This window comes from Sebastes umbrosus, chromosome 21 (assembly GCF_015220745.1).
Source record: "Sebastes umbrosus isolate fSebUmb1 chromosome 21, fSebUmb1.pri, whole genome shotgun sequence".
NCBI lineage: Eukaryota > Metazoa > Chordata > Actinopteri > Perciformes > Sebastidae > Sebastes > Sebastes umbrosus.
Window position 1 is genome coordinate 226,345 of NC_051289.1, and position 19,822 is coordinate 246,166.

Sequence of the window (19,822 nt, forward strand, 5' to 3'; positions counted from 1 at the left end):
TGTTCGGATGACAAAGAGGTGACAAAGTAGTCTGCCATTGTTGAAAAGCAAACTAGGTTCGAGTGACTTTTTTCAGGGCTAGTTGGTCCGACTGTTCTCATCCACTGTTTGTAGTTATACCTACCGAAAGTAATGCGCTTTAATCTGTTTATATCCCACAAAATCAGTTCATATGTAATCTGCATAATTGTGAATTGGGAAGTATAGAGAGCGGAGAAAGGCGTGTAGGGAGGAGGTCGGGGTGGATGGGTGGGTCGAAAAACACCAGACTTTCACCCGGAGACCATATTGGTGCCCCGTGTGAGGCCACTAATGGTGCCCCGTGTGAGGCCAGAAGTCAACGTTGGATTATTTGTCACGTAACTTCCGTACAGTGTTATTTTAGCCATAGCCTTAGTTATTTTTAACCATCTTTTACTAAACTTTTCTTACCATTTGTAAGAAAACACACAAAAATGAGGAATAACTTTTTCGTAAGAAATCAAACAAATCGTTGTACGAGGAATACGTTGGCTCAAAATAACAATGCTAACATGCTGATGTTTAGCAGGTACAATGTTCACCATCTTAGTTTAGCATGTTAGCATGCTAACATTAGCCTATTATCAGGAAAATAATAATAATAATAATAATGAACTTTATTTGTAAAGCATTTAAGTAACCACACTTCCGTAGTTATTTCAACCCCAACCACCATCTTTTCCTAAACCTAACCAAGACGGAAGTTTATTTTGAAAAGACATCACTGATGATGTGCTTTTCCTTTTCCTCTCCTCATTTCCTTCCTTCCTTCCTCTATCCTCCTCTTCCTCTCCTCCTCCTCCTCCTCCTCCATTCTTTTCTGCTCTCGTGTGTGAAGCAGATGTTTAGTCGTCAGTCTGAGGTCACATCAGGACTCGTCACACCTCAACAACCGGATGATTCACAGAGATGTGAAGCGTCTCCTTTCCTTTTTATTAGTGATCAGAGAGAGGGAGAGTCTTCCTCTCCTCTTCCTCCTCCTCCTTTCCTTTAACTGTCCTTCCTCGTTGCCTCCTTCTCTTCCTCTCCTCCTCCTCCTCCTCCTTTCCTTTAACTGTCCTTCCTCGTTGCCTCCTTCTCTTCCTCTCCTCCTCCTCCTCCTCCTTTCCTTTAACTGTCCTTCCTCGTTGCCTCCTTCTCTTCCTCTCCTCCTCCTCCTCCTCCTCCTCCTCTCTTCCTCTCCTCCTCCTCCTCCTCCTTTCCTTTAACTGTCCTTCCTCGTTGCCTCCTTCTCTTCCTCTCCTCCTCCTCCTCCTCCTTTCCTTTAACTGTCCTTCCTCGTTGCCTCCTTCTCTTCCTCTCCTCCTCCTCCTCCTCCTTTCCTTTAACTGTCCTTCCTCGTTGCCTCCTTCTCTTCCTCTCCTCCTCCTCCTCCTCCTCCTCCTTTCCTTTAACTGTCCTTCCTCGTTGCCTCCTTCTCTTCTTCTTTTGCACCTGTTCTTCCTCTTTTCCCCTCTTCCTCACCTATCGTGTTTCCTCCTACTCTTGTCATTTATTTTTCCTCCTCTTCTGTAATTTGTCTTCTTCTCTCTCATCTCTTGTTCTCCCTCCTCTTTTCCTATTCTTCCTCTCTTCTCATCTTTCATCACCCTCCTCTGTCTCTTCACTCATCTTTTCTTCTTCTCTTTCATCTTCTTCTCCTCCTCATCTTCTCTCCTTTCTCTTTCTTTCTCCCTTTCTTCCTCTCTGCTCCTCCTCCTCATCTCGTTCTCCCTATTTTTCTTCCTCTCTTCTCGTCTTCGTCTCTTCTTCCTTTTTTCCTCCATCTTTTCTACTTGGTTTCTCTTCTTTCCCCTCTTCTTTTTTCTCTTTCTGCTTTTCCTTTTTTAGTTTTCTCTTCCTTTTTCTTTCCTCCTCTCTTCCTCTCTGCTCCTATTCCTCATCTTCTTCTCCTCATCTCTTGTTCTCTTTCTCTCCTCTTTTTCACTTTCTTCCTGTCATCTTCTCCTTTTTGTTTTTTATTTTCTTCTCTTCTTTCTTTACTTTTTCTTTCATTTGTTTCATCGTTTTCTCTTTTTCTTTCTTCCCCCTGTTCTCTTCATTAAATGATGTATTTATTTGTTTTTCTGTCCATCCTCCTCTATTCCCCCCTCCTCATTTCCTCTCTTCACTTCCTTTCCTCCCTCCTTGCATCCTGAGTCCTCACTTCGTCCTCTATCACTACATCGTACGTGCTCTTGAGCAAGGCACTGTTCCTCCCACCTGCTCTTCGTGGACGTTGTTTAAACTAACCAGAGTCTTCCTCTCCTCTCTGAACCTTCACGGTCTAAATCGAAGCATTTGGAAGCTCTTGTTGTGGTGCATGATGGGAACTGGTTGAAGAAACCACATGAAGGACGGATCAGAACCGCCCGGCGGGACAAACCTGAGGACTTCTTCTTCCTCTGAGTCACAAACAGCTGCTGCTGATGTTCGCCACATCTCTGGCTGTTATTTCAACTTCCTGTTGAGAACTGGCCAAACGTGGACGACGTGCTGGACGACCTGCTCCGACGCAACGTAACGTCTAAAGTATCGTCCTGTACCAGCTTGGTTTTTGGACGTCTCCGTCTTGGTTTTTGGCCGTCTCCGTCTTTGTTTTTGGTCGTCTCCGTCTTGGTTTTTGGACGTCTCCGTCTCGGTTTTTGGACGTCTCCCTCTTGGTTTTTGGACGTCTCCGTCTTGGTTTTTGGACGTCTCCGTCTTGGTTTTTGGACATCTTCATCTGGGTTTTTGTCCGTCTCCATCTTGGTTTCTTTTCTTTATTTGATGATGTAGATCGGTATGAATAAATGTTGTGATCAACATCTACATGTTGTCATTAACATTAATTCAGATGAATTCCAGCTGTGGTTTAATCCAGCTGCAGTAAACAGTAATATATTGTTGCAGTGACTCCTCCCGCCTGTAGAGGGCGTCGCTGCTCCTCCTCCTCACTGACAGGAGGTCAATCTGATTGGTTCTTTAGCTGTGTGACATGAAGAGACACATCTCATCTCATCTACTGACCAGACTGAGAAAAAAGGTGTAGAATGACCTTCAGGATGCCGGAGGCAGGAGGAGATGAGCAGGTTTCTATCTGTGTGTTTGTTCAGCGTGGTGAGGAGAGGAGAGGTTTAGATGTGATCTGATGTGGATCTACCTCAAAGACCTCTCCCTCTTTCACCTCAGCCGTCCGTCCGTCCTCCGGTCGTCTTTACGTTACGTCCACGATCTCCTAACAACATTTATTTCACTCGTCTTCCTCTCTTCTCTTCCTCTCTTCTCTTCCTCTCTTCTGCTCTGTTGGATTCTTTTCTTTCTTCTGTGAATTCATCTCGTGTATGTCAGTGTGAAGGTCACTGTCAGGTCAACTGAGGCATTCTGGGAGATGTAGGACAGGACTCAGCAGTTAGAAGGACATCAGCTGATGAGGACGATTTTAGGTTTCGTCTCAGCAGCCATGTTGGACGTGTCCTGCGTCGCCTTCAGGTTAAGCTCTGAACTCATGTTGGACGTGTCCCGCGTCGCCTTCAGGTTAAGCTTTGAACTCATGTTGGACGTGTCCTGTGTCGCCTTCAGGTTAAACTCTGAACTCATGTTGGACGTGTCCCGCGTCGCCTTCAGGTTAAACTCTGAACTCATGTTGGACGTGTTCCGCGTCGCCTTCAGGTTAAGCTCTGAACTCATGTTGGACGTGTCCCGCGTCACCTTCAGGTTAAACTCTGAACTCATGTTGGACGTGTCCCGCGTCACCTTCAGGTTAAGCTCTGAACTCATGTTGGACGTGTCCCGCGTCACCTTCAGGTTAAACTCTGAACTCATGTTGGACGTGTCCCGCGTCACCTTCAGGTTAAGCTCTGAACTCATGTTGGACGTGTCCCGCGTCGCCTTCAGGTTAAACTCTGAACTCATGTTGGACGTGTCCCGCGTCACCTTCAGGTTAAACTCTGAACTCATGTTGGACGTGTCCTGCGTCACCTTCAGGTTAAGCTCTGAACTCATGTTGGACGTGTCCCGCGTCGCCTTCAGGTTAAACTCTGAACTCATGTTGGTCGTCTGCTGCTGACGGGAGGTTACTGTCCTGATTCACACCTGGAGCACAGCTGCAGAGACACACTACCCCCCCCCACTCCATATGGGCAACTCTTCCATCCAAAACACAAACATTCCTCATGCCAAAGTTTCCACTTCATACAGACTCACACAAACACACAGTGTGTGTGTGTGCGTGTGTGCGTGCACGTCAAAGAGCTCTCTGTTTAGGGAGGAATTTATTTCTGTTATCGTCTTCTAAACATTTTAATTCACTTCTAAATCTCGTGGTGGTTTTTGGCGGAGCTCGTGGCGCGTCCACCTCTTCGGTCCAGACTGAAATATTTCAGCGATGAAGTGAATGGAGTTTGGTTCAGGATGAATCTGACTTTAACCCTGCAGCGTCACCGCGGACGTCTGGGTGGGTCTTCAGGGACATTTCTCTACAACTACTCACATTCATGTTGCCCTCAGGATGAACTGTAGTAACTCTGGTTGCACCTCGCCGTCTGACAGCCCTTTGTGACGGGGAACTGAAGCTATTATATATCGCTCTCTTCATAGCCACCAGACTCCTTTCACAAAAACACAAATTCTACGTGTTTAAGTATCTCAGGGTTTTGTACACGAGTGACGGTAAAAAGGGGCGTGAGATGGACAAGCGGTTCGTTTCAGCATCTGCAATCCGATGGATTCATCAGGTTTTATAGTTTAATATCATACCAGTATCTGACTTTTCTTCTTCCTTTTTTTCAGACATTTTTGGGCAATTTTCAGACTTTTTTTGGATCTTTTTTCCAACATTTTTCCGACATTTTCCAACAATTTCTGGGACATTTTTTGGACATTTTCAGACTATTTTCCGACATTTTTCAGACTTTTTATTGGACATTTTTCGGTAATTTTTTCGGACAAAAACCCTCACACGTTAACATATCTGGAGGTCAGAGGTCAAGGGACTCCTTTGGAAAATGGAAATAACAGTTTTTCCTCGCCAATATTTAGTGTAACTGCACATCGTTATTTAACCTCTTTATTAATAAGCTAGTATGACGTGGTTGGTACCGATGGATTCAACAGGTTCTATAGTTTACTATGATACCAGGATCTTCACTCTAGCTTTAAAACTGAGCCGCTACAACCTAATGGACAAATGTCCAACAACACGTGTCAATTTCCACCAGTTACATGAATACAGTCTTTTTAAAATAAATTTCAGTTTTCACAAGAAACAACCTGGTTAGGTTTAGAAATAAATGGTGGTTTGGGTTAAAATAAGTACAGAAGTGGCATTACTAAAGTACGTAAGTTACGTGACAAATAAATCAACGTTGACTTCTGGCCTCACACGGGGCACCAATATGGGTCTCCTGGTGAAAGTCTGGTGTTTTTTAACCGACCCATCCACCCCGACCTCCTCCCTTCACGCCGTTTGTCGCTCTTTATACTTCCTGGTTCATGGATTACATACGAGTTGATTTTGTGGGATATATATGAATTACAGTGCATTATATTTAATAGATGTAGCCTTGAACGTTGGATGAGAACAGCCTGTTTGAGCATGTTAAGATGATGTTAGCATTTAGCTCAAAGCACCGCTGTGTCTAAGAACAGCTGCCAGCAGCACCGGAGACTCTGTGTTACTGGTTGCTGCTCTGTTTGACGTCCTGAATCTTTGAGCCTTTATTTGATAGTGACAGTAGAGATACAGACGGGGAACATGGAGAGGGAGAGGTGGTGTAACATGGAGAGGGAGAGGTGGTGTACCATGGTTCCTGGACAGATTCAAACAGGGGACATTGTGGTGTCATGTGGTTGGTGTCTCGACCACCAAGCCACCGGATGTTCTGCACTTTTCAACTGTACATTCTTCTTCTTCTTATTATCAAACTCTTTGTTTGGGTCATCCGTCCTCTACGGGGACAACTCGGGGAAAAGACAAACACACATGGCCATTGTTGAGGATGTTTAGTGATCTTATGTGGTACAGGATGTGACAGTTTTCAGGTTCAATAGGATTTCATTAAATCCTGAATCCTAACAGCTGAATCCAGAGTTATTGTCCTTCCTCCGTTCATGTGAATGAGACCCAGACCGAGGCTGGTCCATCTCCATCTTGGTTTCACTTCAGCATCGACCTCACTTCTCAGATCATGAAATGCTTCGTTACTAATGGAAGTAAAGGGTTGGGCTTTACATTTGTGAAAAGCTAACAAGTTTTATCACTCGTTTAATCCTGGAAACAATCGTTGTGTTACTTTGCTAATGAAGAAAACGTTTAAACATGAGGTATTAAAGATCGTCTTTTTACCTCCGACAAGGACGTTATGTTTTCGGTTCGGTTTGTTTTTTTGTCGGCAGATTACGGATTAACTACCGGCCAGATTTTCATGAAACTCGGTGGAGCGGATCATCACCACGGGACATTATTTTGGACTTATGGAAACGACCTTGACGGAAGTCTACGCTCTTTGACTGCCCTTCTATTTTAAAATATGATTTCATATAGGCAGATTTATGGAAATTTTTTCACGGACGTAGGTGACGCCAGACATCCGCAGAAAGAGTAAGTAAATAAATTCCAGCAGACTATTTATGTATGTATTTATATATTTTGTGAAAGTGAGAAAAAGGGTCAACTTTTGTATGTGAATTGCGTCAATAATGTTCAAAGGGTTTATCTGTGCTATTAGGACACAGTGAGATCTGAGGGGTAGTAACTGGAACATGGAACTGATAGGTGAGATATTGAGGTTAGCTAGCTAGCATGCTAGCCAGTTAGCATGCTAGTTGAGCTATTTTAGCAAGTGAGCTGGTTTGTTCAGGAACCAGAAAGAATGCATTCATTTAATTAGTCAAGATGTACCTGTGTTTATGTAACAGCTAGAAGATGAGTCCTGTCATAGAGCTCAACAGCCACCGCCCACGTTTAGAACGGCTCCGGTTCAGGAAGTGAATTTCACTCCGTTGACTTTTTTAATCCTCATATAAAGAGTTTTAAGCCTGAGATGAATCACGACCGTAAAAGACGTATAAATATACGTGACTGTGTATCCAGAGTGAAGGAACTACTCATCCCATAAACCATTTCGAATGGCGACTCGCTGCCTCTGGAAATTCACAAAAAAACGTTTAAACTAACCGTTGTCAATCTACAACTCACATCTTGGTTTTTGTTATTTTGTTTGTTCACAGACTCATTGGTGTTTTCAGTCCAAAATGGCGGCAGCTCTACTGCAGCATCATCTAGCAGCTTCTGTTAAAAAATCCCCAGAGTTTCACCTCTTTACTTCTCTACTGTTTTGGATGTTGTACACATTTCCATGGTAACAGCGAGCTCCACCAATCAGAGACGTCGCTGTTACACTTAGGATTGTGGGTAGTGTAGTTCTTCTCCATGACATGGCGAATGTTTTCCTTAAAAGAAGGTTGATATCATCCAGAGTGGTGAGTCTACCGTGGATGGTTAATAATCAAATCCACTATTAATCATATGACGGTGATTTTTCTCCTCAGGAACCTCCCTGTTGAGCTCTAAACCTCCTGGTTTAAATAAACAGCATCAGTCATGCAAATGGAGCCGAAGAGGAGGAGGAGGAGGAGGAGGTCACTCTGGTCTCTCATTACCAGCCGGCTGGTAGATGGATGAACATCAGAGACGGATCAGGTGGAAACAGAGCTGAAGGTAGGCTGCAGCTTTAAAAACATTCATTCAGCTTTAGCAAGAGCTCACAAACTGAAATCAGATGTGTCAAATAAATAATATCAAGACTTACACACCAAACAATACTCAATGAAACTGTGTTGCAATATTTGTTTTGTACCTGAAGTTTGGCAGTTTTCAGTCTTAGTTTTTTGCAGTCAGAAAGTTTTCTTTGTGCAGGTTTTAGTTGACCTGCCTCCCGTTTCTCTTCCAGCGTTGAAAAATATGACTTTAAAAATGTATTTGGATGAAAACAAAGTCCCCGATACTCTGGTGTGTAACATGGATGGATGTAGGGACGCACCGATACCACTTTATTTCAGACCGAGTACAAGTACTTCCATTTGGGTACTCTCCGATACCGAGTACCGATACGAGTACTTCTCTGTGTCTAAAGAGCCTCGTTAACAGCCAGCTGGAGGGTGTGAGCGACACACGGCAGGCTGGGGAGTCCCGCATACGAGGCGGTGCGCCGCCACCAGCTCTAGGTCGGCTTGGAAAGGCTCGGGGCGAAGGTGGCTCGCGGCTGCAGCTTTACAGCACTCCCCGACCGGACCTCGCCGCACCGTGACAGGGCTCCCTGCTCCCGGTGCCGCGGCCCACGTTGGCAACCCACCCGACATGTTTTGAAACACGGACGCAGGAGTCTAATGCACGCGCGAGTCAGAGGGTGCAGGCAAAACCCCCGTGGTGCAATGAAAGTGAGGGCCGGCTGAGGTGGGATCCCGGCCCCGTGGGGTCGGGTGCACCACCGGCCCGTCTCGCCCGCACCGTGGAGGTGGAGGTGGAGCGTGAGGACCCGAAAGATAGTGAAGAGAGGTTAACGTCACGCTGCTGTAAAGCGGTATCATAGCTGTTGTATCAGAGCTGTTTTTCGAGTATGAGTACATGAGCACAGTATCGGACCCGATACACGATACTGGTATCGGTGCATCCCTAGATGTATGTATTACGTCACTCACTCCGGTCGTCCGCTGACTTACAGAGTTATTTGTGATACGTCAAAGACAGACGTAATCTACGACAAGATACGTTTCCCTCCAAACCCTAACTGAGAATTTACTTTAGTTGTATGGGAACGTAATATTTAGGAGACAGGGTTGTTCAGCAGCACATCAAAAGGCTTCTACGATAACGGGACAAAACAACAACAACAAAAAAGTTTGATCTGTTGCTCCGCAGTATAACTACATTATTAAACGGAGTATCATCGGCATAAAGATCCACAACAGACAACCTGACCCAGTAGAGGCAGGTAACCATGAATCCTCGTTCTTTATTTGAACTGTGTTGGATCCTCTGAGCTCAGATAGATGTCCTCGTGTCCTTCCCCAGCTGCTGTTCTGTTTGTGAAATTCCACCAACAAATTACATTCTGAGGGAAATCCGATGCAAATGTGGCCGTACCCTCAATCCACAGCAATTCACGGGAACCGTATCCGTGTCTCCCCCTTCAGCTTGTTTTGAATACACCAGATGTAAACTGAGACATCCACTTGCTGCCCGCCATGCAAATCCACAGGTGGGTCCAGTTTAAAACGAGCTTGTGGTGAAAACAGATGAGAAACAAAAAGGCCAAATTACAAACAGGAGATCCTCTTGAATGCAAAACCAAGAGAGGATGGAAGTTGTTTGGATGCAATAGCAGCCTGGAAACACACAACATGTGTGACGGAGGTGTGGAAAACTTAAATGGAGATGTGTTTCTTTTTTCTTATGAGAGGGATCAGAGAGAGGATCGCTCTCTGGGTGAATATAGCGCACAGAAAACAATGTTTTAAAGCATGTTAAAGGCTCTCAGTGACTGGGAAGCAGCTTTAGTGCTCTTTATTCCATCTACTAGTGATGCACAGCTCAGCGTTCATTATTACCCACACCCAGACTCGTTATAAGAGCCAATCTGCACCACCCAACCCGCCAAAATATACCTTAATTAAGCCCCCCCCTCCCCCCCCCCGACCTGCAAATCGCCAACTTCATGCATTATAGTAGCACGATGTCAAGAGCGCTGTGTTGCAAGCATAGACTGCTCTCTTCCACAGGAAAATGAAAGTTAGTGTAGATCTCTCCATCTTGGTTTTTAGTCGTCTCCATCTTGGTTTGCGTTACATTTACTTTAGTTTTCAGATCAGTTCTGAAGCTTTGTTTGACTGTTTTGTTCCTGGTTATTGTGACAGCTGTGGATGTAGTCCTGTCTGAAGCCACTGAGGCTCATGGGTAATGTAGTATTTAAGGAGTTCAGTCAAATGATCCTGTAGAAAAGAAAACATTGAAGGACTGGGTAGAGTTCATGACGTTCGTATCTACTGACTCATCGTCCTGAAACTCATCTGTGGTTTTATTCCTGCAGATCTCAGAGAAATAAACTAGGATGTGAAGATGAATCATTCTGAAGCCAACGACTCCTTCACGTCTAACATCCTCACCTTCTACGACGGACTGACAGCCCTGTTCAGCTACAACCTGCTGGTGTCTCTCCCCGCTAACGTCCACGTGGCATGGCTGATAGCCGGCCGAGCGGGGGGGGGGGCGTGGCCTCAGAGCTCTTCGCCCTCAATCTGGCCGTCTCCGAGATCCTCTTCTGCGTCCTGTCTCTGTACATGATGCTCCACTGCCTGCTGAAGATGGCGCTGGACGTCGGGCTGCTGGTGCTGCAGTTCATGATGCAGCTCATGTTGACCTCTCGACCCGTCTTCCAGAGCTGCATCTGCCTGGAGCGCTACCTGGCGGTGGTGCATCCCACCGTCTTCCTCAGGTTATACTAGATATTAGGCAATAAAATATATTACCACAATAAAGTCATAACTTTACGAGAAAAAAATTCGTAATATTACGAGAATAAAGACACAACTTTATGTGAAATTTGTTTTTTATATTACGAGAATAAAGTCCTAATATTGGACGGAGTATTTTTATTTCTCTTTGTTCACTGTGATAATCCGTCACTTCTTAAACTCGTCTCATGTGTCCTCTCCGCAGGTTCCGACCTCTCCGTTACCGTTTGGCGTGCTGCGCGGTGGACTGGCTGCTGGTGCTGCTGTACTGCACGATACCCATCTTCACGCTGTCGGACCGACAGTCGGTGTACCTGCTCATATTCCAGTCCTTCTTCTTCCTGGCGCTCATGTTGTCCTGCGGCGTCCACGTGCTCTGCGTGCTGAGGCGCCCGGCGCCCGGCGAAGGGGACAGAGAGAGCCGAGGCGACGCGAAGAGGAGGGCCTTTAAGGTCGTCCTGATCACCCTGGTGTTCACCAGCAGCACCCAGCTCCTCCGGGCCGCCGTGCTGGGTCCGATGCTGTTGTACGGGTTGGCGCCGGTGGTTCTGAAGGGGTTGCTGGTCAGCCTGGCCGCCGACATCGGCGGCGGGTTCGTCACTCCTCTGATGTACCTCCACAGAGCCGGAAAACTGCCCTGCTTAAAGTTCTGAGTCGGGTTCAGCTGCTACTGAGTAGGGCGGGAAAATAACGATTCACTGATGTATCGCAATTATTTTAGGATGTGAAACAGATGTTTTAATACCAGAATAGATATATCTGCTTCATCTGAGTCTATGTGGAGGTAGAAGGAAGTTACTGCTTTTATTGTGGTAGTCTGAGTAACGTGACGTCATATCCGTTCCAACCAAAACAAACCTCAGAGAGTCTAAAATGTCAGAGGGTCGTCGTGGATACGACCTGCACCCTCCCATGTTAAATCCAGTTTGGAAAGTTTAACATTTAGTGTTGAAATGCGGCTAAAAACAAGTTGTGAAAAGGTGAATAGGGAGAGGGGAGAGGAGATCCGCGAGGGGATCCTCCAACACCGAGCGGCCGTCCCTAACCTGCCGGGTTGAATCCCCCGGGCAGACTGCGGCGGGGGCCGGTATCGGCATCACACCGTCCACGGGCTGAGCCTCCATCACAAGGACTCAGACCCCATTTCCCCACTCCGCCCGTCGGACGGCGATTCGGCGCTGGGCTCTTCCCTCTTCGCTCGCAGCTACGGAGGGAATCGTGACAGGCTGCACCTCCCCTGGCGTGGTTTCAGCCTCCAGCTAACAGCGTGACGTCATCATGGCGTCGACACTAACGGGTCTATAACGCGTATCCATGGAGCGACTGAAGGTAGCAGCAGATGTAAATGAAGCTTTAATGCACCTGTTGACATCCAGATGAAACCGGCTCTCTATCCAGAGGAAGAAGGAACACAACCGTCACTTTTTATAGAAACATCTGATGTGTGTGTTTTTGTTATTCTGATGTGTTTGAGCAGGAAGTCGTGACTCCTCCACGGTGACACGTCGCTGCTTTACTCTTCAAAGTTAGAAATAAATATTTCTCCAACTGCAACCCGATGAAGAGCATTATTCATGTCATGAAATCACCTGGGACCTTTAACATTCAGGCTGCAGCTTTATGATGGAACACATCTAAAAAACCCTATTAAGTGCTCGTACGAGCGCGTGTACGGAAGGAAAAGAGTGCTCCGACACTTCACAGGAATGAAAACACCAAACGCCGTATTCAGAAGCTGCTTTGATTGTGGAGGTCAAACCGAGAGCAGCAGGTTCAGGCAACCTCAGATCTTCACACGACTCTACATCCATCCTGCTGCACACGCCCTCCACCCGCCACCCTCCACCCTCCTCCCCTTGATGTTCAGTAACATGATGTAACAGCGGGCTCGGATGGCTCCCGTGGGTGCTGGTTAGTCGACTTAATGGACTGCCACAGCTAGCTTCAAAGAGTCGGAGTGATGGGGAGGCAGAGGAAAAAAGAGCTGGAAGAGCAGAGAGAGAAACACGAGGGTGAAGAAGTCATCGTCTAAGCTGACGCTTGATTCCTTCTTTATCTTATAACTCAATCAAACAACTCAGTCGCTCTGCAGCTCGTCAGACGGTCAACAGATTGAATCTATTTGATTCGTGTGCGTACACACAAACTTCACTCTTATTGTGACGCTCAACACGAGTTTCAACAAGTCGTACAAGTTCCTACGAAAGTCCACCAACACGTGACGCATGAGTCAATTATCACTCCAGTCTTTTCAAAATAAAACTGCATAGTTAGGTTTAAGAAAAGATCGACGTGGTTAAGCCTAGGCAACAATCTACTGAGTTAGGTTTAGGAAAAGATTGTGGTTTGGGTTAAAATAAATCGGAAGTGGCGTAACTTAAGTACGGAAGTTACGTGTCTATATTTGTGTCTATGTACACGAATCAATGCATTAACTTTCGTGACTATTTGATGAACTGCTCTGTGACTGGCTGAATCAGAAGGCCGTGGATAGAGCAGTGACCTCATGGTTGATGACCTCGGTGTGTCCAGACTTGTAGTACTCACCGTTCACTCGGTGGAGAAAAACAAATACAACAGATAGTCTGGGTCTTCTTTTCTTCCTCCAGTCGTGTAAATACAACTCTCGGTACATGGTAGTTAGTTCCCTCCTAGTGACCACTACTTGTTTCTGCTGAAAACAGGTGGACCAAAAAATCAGTTATTGATTATTATAGATTTAAGTATAGGAATCCATCATCGTCATGGTTACAGTAACAACCACGCGGTCATAAAGAAACCAGCGTTGACCGTCGGTTGGAAACAGACAAACTGTAATCTGTCCTATCTGTTGACCCACCCAGCCCTCCTCCCTCTGTGGACTCTGTCGCTCTACAGCAACATCACCTGACTTCCTCCTTTGGTCCCGACGGACAAGAGTTCCTACGTTCACTAGAGGGCGCCGTCACGTCAACGGAAAGCTGAAACCACTCTAATTTTTGTTAAACCTCGATTTCACTCCTAAACGGACGCGTACACGGACAGCTGCCGACACAACGGAGGCATGGTAGTTCTGTTTATACCGTCTGCTCGGAGAGTGCACACCACACAATGAGCAGTAGATCGCTACGTAGCGTAGTGGCGTTCAAAACAAACTAACGGACAGAGCCGACGCGTCCTCACGGACGTGGAAGGTGTCGGCTTTAGAGAAGAGACGAGGAAGATGAAGAGAAACAGGAGAGAGACTGAAGAGGACGGAAAGAAGGGGAACAGGAAGCGAGGAGGAAGAGGAGGCAAGTGACTGGAAACCACAAAACTGTTCTGTGATCAGTGTTTATGCCTTTTGATCCGGCCTGGTAACTGCCTACAGACGCTCACACACACACACACACACACACACACACACGGCAGGTGAAGCTTGAAGCCGCAGATCAATAACATTTAGATTAGAGGCAAACACACTCCATGTGTTCAAACACACAGGAAGTGATCCTGCAGCAGAGCGAGTTTGACTGTGACGTTTGATGTTCTTTATTCAAACATCTCAACATATCCAGGGAACAGTAAAGAAATAAGTTGGGAAAGGTTTAATATTTAGCGTTGAAGTGCAGCCAGAGAATACCCACAGCCAATCAGTAAACAGATCCTCTGACAAGTTGACATGTGTTACAATGAAACACATGAAGACGCCTCCCGGCCGTAGAAAACTATAATTATTGCGGCGAGCCGCGCCTGGCCGCTGCCTGGTGTGATTTCAGCGTTAATGCAGCACATCCAGTCACACAAAGACAATTTAGATTGTATTTTAATGTTTAACACCAGACTGTTCCTTTAATACATCTCAGACGACACCACAAGTTCTCACAGTTATCAGAGGTTTCGCTGTTTTACAGCAATAAAATGAAATGTTGTTCTCGTTAGATCGAGTCTGAGAACTTTAACTACTTCCTGTTTCATCTTCACGGGTTTTTAATTCACAAACTATTTCAGTTTTATTGTTTGTTAAAAAACATGAAGTTTGACCTCTGGGAACAGTGTGTGTGTGTGCGTGTGTGTGTGTGTGTATGTGTTTGTGTGTGTGTGTTTGTGTGTGTGTGTGTGTGTGTGTGTGTGTGTGTGATGACCATATGGATGTAATGATACCCTGCATAACAAGCAGATAGGATTACACACACACACATGCATGCAATCATACGGTTACACTTGTATGCACGCATGCACAAATAGAGGCGCACACATCAAACACACAAACACACACACACACACACACACTATATATCAGGATATTAAAGGGAGGATCCAGCTTGTTTAAACCTCTTTTATCATCTAAAACTTTTATCAGTTTTTCACAAAATTGAATTATCCAGTAAAATGTTTTAATAACATATTTATATATTTATTTATTTGTAATATCTGTACATGTTTGTTTCAGTCAGTGTTTGTTAAATGACAAATCTATCCTGACTGCTCCAAACATCACAGGGACAAAAACCATCATTATCAAACTAACTTCAGCCCAACGATTATCAAACTAACTTCAGCCTGACGATTATCAAACTAACTTCAGCCTGACGATTATCAAACTAACTTCCGCCTGACGATTATCACACTAACTTCAGCCTGACGGTTATCAAACTAACTTCAGCCTGACGGTTATCAAACTAACTTCAGCCTGACGATTATCAAACTAACTTCAGCCTGACGATTATCAAACTAACTTCACACTGGACGATTATCAAACTAACTTCAGCCTGAAGATTATCAAACTAACTTCACACTTGACGATTATCACACTAACTTCAGCCTGACGATTATCAAACTAACTTCAGCCTGAAGATTATCAAACTAACTTCACACTTGACGATTATCACACTAACTTCAGCCTGACGATTATCAAACTAACTTCAGCCTGACGATTATCAAACTAACTTCACGCTTGACGATTATCACACTAACTTCAGCCTGACGATTATCAAACTAACTTCACACTTGACGATTATCAAACTAACTTCAGCCTGACGATTATCAAACTAACTTCACGCTTGACGATTATCACACTAACTTCAGCCTGACGATTATCAAACTAACTTCACACTTGAAGATTATCAAACTAACTTCACACTTGACGATTATCAAACTAACTTCAGCCTGACGATTATCAAACTAACTTCAGCCTGACGATTATCAAACTAACTTCACGCTTGACGATTATCAAACTAACTTCAGCCTGACGGTTATCACACTAACTTCAGCCTGACGGTTATCAAACTAACTTCAGCCTGACGGTTATCAAACTAACTTCAGCCTGACGGTTATCACACTAACTTCAGCCTGACGGTTATCAAACTAACTTCAGCCTGACGGTTATCAAACTAACTTCAGCCTGACGATTATCAAACTAACTTCAGCCTGACGATTATCAAACTAACTTCACGCTGGACGATTATCAAACTAACTTCAGCCTGAAGATTATCAAACTAACTTCACGCTTGACGATTATCAAACTAACTTCAGCCTGACGATTATCAAACTAACTTCAGCCTGAAGATTATCAAACTAACTTCACGCTTGACGATTATCAAACTAACTTCAGCCTGACGATTATCAAACTAACTTCAGCCTGACGATTATCAAACTAACTTCACGCTTGACGATTATCACACTAACTTCAGCCTGACGATTATCAAACTAACTTCACGCTTGACGATTATCAAACTAACTTCAGCCTGACGATTAGCAAACTAACTTCACGCTTGACGATTATCAAACTAACTTCAGCCTGGTGATTATCAAACTAACTTCAGCCCAACGATTATCAAACTAACTTCAGCCCGCCTCTCCATCAAACTAGCTTCCACAATGCTGATTAGCTCCCTCTTGGCAGCTGATCTTGTGGTTTCCGTAGCAACCACGACTCAAAGCGAGGCTGTTTTATGAGGAAACCTGTCCTGAAATAAGTGTTTTATATTTTAAATGCATACATGTTACACGCATGCACGCATGCACACACACGCACACACACACAGTGTAATTGGTTTAGCACTCGTCAACTTCCTGCTCAGTGTGTCATGTTTGATGTTTAAATTAAAGCCATCGATCAGCGTTCGGCTCTTATTACAGTTCCCCCCTGAAGAGAGAGAGTGTGTGTTATTATGTGGTTTCATTCCTCGGGGGTTCTGGTTCATTTAAATATATTATAGTATTATTTATTGTATTAATAATCTTTATACGATAGTTTGTTTCTTTCTCTGTCAATGATCCTGATATATTTGACTTCAGGACATCTCTATCTACATACATGCTGAAAATCAAACATTTTTACTGGATTCATTTAGAGATTTTCAAAGTAAAAGTCCCTAGAAGTGTCTGATTCATCTTGTTCCCCTGGTCTAGTGGTAAACAAGTTAACAACAATCTCAATAAATTGTAATATCAAGTCACAATATATATCGGATTAACACCCAGGTACGGTGATAGTATTGATCAGGAGGTAGGGGAATCGTCCCAGCCCCACAGTGGAATCAGATGATTCATATTCACCTCTTAACATCCAGAGGTCATGTTCGGTTCACCAAGGTCACATTCAGATCACAGTATAAACAACAGAAATGTGATGTTGAAACCTCGAAGGTCTGAATCACCAACAGAACGTCTGAGAGACGTCGTCATGGAGTGACGTCAGAATCATGTTGGATCACCGATGACTATTTTAATCCGGCAACTTACTGAAACGCTCCAGAAAGAAAAGAGGAAGTGAAGGTCGTCCTTTCAAAGAGCAGCCGCTCTCGGTCTCTTTGTCCCGGTCGTCCCGACCTGAGTTCAGGTCTCAGCGACCTGGACATTTTTTCTACGAGTGGTGACAGATTCAGACAGATCTTTTTTATCAGGGGAGCTAAAATATGAAAAAAGAGCACGGACTGCTGAGAGCTGTGATCGGTTTCACAGAAACACCTGAATCATCGAGGACGACAACTAAACAGGAAACACTCAGCGTGTTGTCGCTAGAGATGAATTATACCTGATGAGTCAGGCTGGAAAAGACAGAAAACAGCAGCTGGAGACTCTTAAACATCTCATATCTGATGAACTTCTGATCAATTTCATTTTAATAATCTATTGAAGAGCCTTCGTTTCAGCTGTAGAGTGCTGAAACAATCAATCAGCTGATCAACAGCTGTTTTAATAATCTATTAATCATTAATTAATCAAGTCATTTCTCAATTAGAAATGGTTATTCTGCAGCCCCTCCGATGTGAACATTTCCCTGTTAAACTTTACCCTGAAATGAAAATACTCACGTAAAGTACAGTACTTGAGTAAATGTACTTAGTTACATAGACCTTCAGTCTCATGATAATCTCTCCCAGTCATACCCGTTCATTCATCCTTGTTTTTCATGATGGTCAGTACGAAATCAGTTTGTGTGTAATCGTGAACCAGGGAGAATAAAGAGCAGCAAACGCCGTGTAGGGAAGAGGTCGGGGTGGATGGGTGGGTCTAAAAACACCAGACTTTCACCAGGAGACCAATATTGGTGCCCCGTGTGAGGCAAGAAGTTGATTTATTTGTCACGTAACTTCCGTACCTAAGACTAAACTATCGTCTGACGATGGTTTAGGTTTTTATTGGTTTAAAATCCGGTCATAGACTTCGTGAACTCCAGTCTCTCGACGTTGCTCGTCGGACTGTACATTTCTGGTATTTGTGTGTTGATTGATTCATGACGTCAACTCCTGCTTTGAGTAACACGCAAGAAAACATCCCACCTTAAAGCTGCCGGCAGCCTTTGAGCGGCGCTGCTGCGTAATATTCTCAACATGATGAATTATTTCTGCTGGTTTGTAGGGGTATGACGAGTCACTCAGCTCACGATACGATACACGATATTGGGTTCACGATCTCGATACGATACGATATTATAACAATAATTCCAACAAAACTTGAATGATGAAAATATATGACTGAAAAAGTAGCTTATTCAAAAGACACAAAATGCAAAAACAATGCTGTTGTTTGCCTTATAGTTCCATTATTTATGGTATCAGTCCTTCCTCCTGTCCTCTCTCCTTCATCAGTCAGTATCAGTCCTTCCTCCTGTCTTCTGTCCTCCATCAGTCAGTATCAGTCCTTCCTCCTGTCTTCTGTCCTCCATCAGTCAGTATCAGTCCTTCCTCCTGTCTTCTGTCCTCCATCAGTCAGTATCAGCCCTTCCTCCTGTCCTCTGTCCTCCATCAGTCAGTATCAGTCCTTCCTCCTGTCTTCTGTCCTTCATCAGTCAGTATCAGTCCTTCCTCCTGTCCTCTGTCCTTCATCAGTCAGTATCAGTCCTTCCTCCAGTCTTCTGTCCTCCATCAGTCAGTATCAGTCCTTCCTCCTGTCTTCTGTCCTCCATCAGTCAGTATCAGTCCTTCCTCCTGTCCTCTGTCCTCCATCAGTCAGTATCAGTCCTTCCTCCTGTCTTCTGTCCTCCATCAGTCAGTATCAGTCCTTCCTCCTGTCCTCTGTCCTCCATCAGTCAGTATCAGTCCTTCCTCCTGTCCTCTGTCCTCCATCAGTCAGTATCAATCCTTCCTCCTGTCCTCCATCAGTCAGTATCAATCCTTCCTCCTGTCCTCCATCAGTCAGTATCAGTCCTTCCTCCTGTCCTCCATCAGTCAGTATCAGTCCTTCCTCCTGTCCTAGGCTGGGTCGCGGGCGGACATGGCTGTGGGGGTATGACACATGCGCAGTGTAACTGAAGCTGCGGCCGTGCGTTGCGATTGGTTAAATTTCGGCGAGGGCAGACCAGATTTTACTGCGCATGTGTTGTACCCCAAAGATATGCCGCGGACTCAGCCTCCTTCCAGAGGCCTTGCAGAGCAGCAGGAAGAGGCTGCAGCTGCCCGGAGCCCGTATGTACGTAGTACCTATGATGCCCTGATATTGCAATTCAGTTTTTCGTCTCGACGATGCATATCGTCACGGTTTTATATCGCGATATTTTGTCGCACGATATTTTGTCACAGCCCTACTGGTTTGATCTGAACATGAAGAGAAGCAGAGAACATCTCCAGACTGATGCTGCATGTTGGTTTGTTTGTTTACAGGTGAAACACAACGGCCTCATTCAGGAGATGAACCATCCGACGGCAGGACGCATCGCTGTACCTGGTCAGCTCACACACACACACACACACACACACACACACACATAAAAGCCGCTCCATGCACCTCTCTACATGTGTGTCTGAACAGTTTCATAATGAACCAAAAATACGCTCACTGCCGTGGTTCGACGCCGATATCCAATTATCAGAAAAATATTAGTAAAATATAGGAAATAAATATATTTGTAAATATATTATATATATAT

General features: G+C 44.8%; 2 protein-coding genes across 7 annotated transcripts in view; both read left to right on the forward strand.

Annotated features, from left to right (window-relative positions):
• Positions 1-19,822, forward strand: part of sugct (succinyl-CoA:glutarate-CoA transferase) — a 73,432-nt gene that overhangs the window by 48,297 nt on the left and 5,313 nt on the right. For all 6 annotated transcript variants that reach the window (XR_005205047.1, XR_005205048.1, XR_005205046.1 and 3 more), the window contains one exon: positions 19,557-19,620. Coding sequence is in view for 3 of the 6 variants with exons in the window: in XM_037757666.1 (XP_037613594.1) it covers positions 19,557-19,620 (64 nt within the window). In the remaining 3 variants the exon portion in view is untranslated. The remainder of the gene's footprint in view (positions 1-19,556; positions 19,621-19,822) is intronic.
• Positions 5,420-14,416, forward strand: LOC119480995 (lysophosphatidic acid receptor 6-like). Its single transcript, XM_037757672.1, has 3 exons — positions 5,420-7,699; positions 10,068-10,472; positions 10,697-14,416. Exons 2-3 carry the CDS (start codon positions 10,216-10,218, stop codon positions 11,142-11,144), a joined length of 705 nt encoding a protein of 234 aa, XP_037613600.1. The 5' UTR covers positions 5,420-7,699; positions 10,068-10,215; the 3' UTR covers positions 11,145-14,416.

Excerpts from the sequence above, each read along its gene's own strand:
- LOC119480995 (XM_037757672.1), top strand. The coding sequence starts at position 10,216 with ATGGCTGATAGCCGGCCGAGCGGGGGGGGGGGCGTGGCCTCAGAGCTC. Across the intron at positions 10,473-10,696 it reads CATCCCACCGTCTTCCTCAG|GTTCCGACCTCTCCGTTACC; the intron begins GTTATACTAGAT and ends TCCTCTCCGCAG.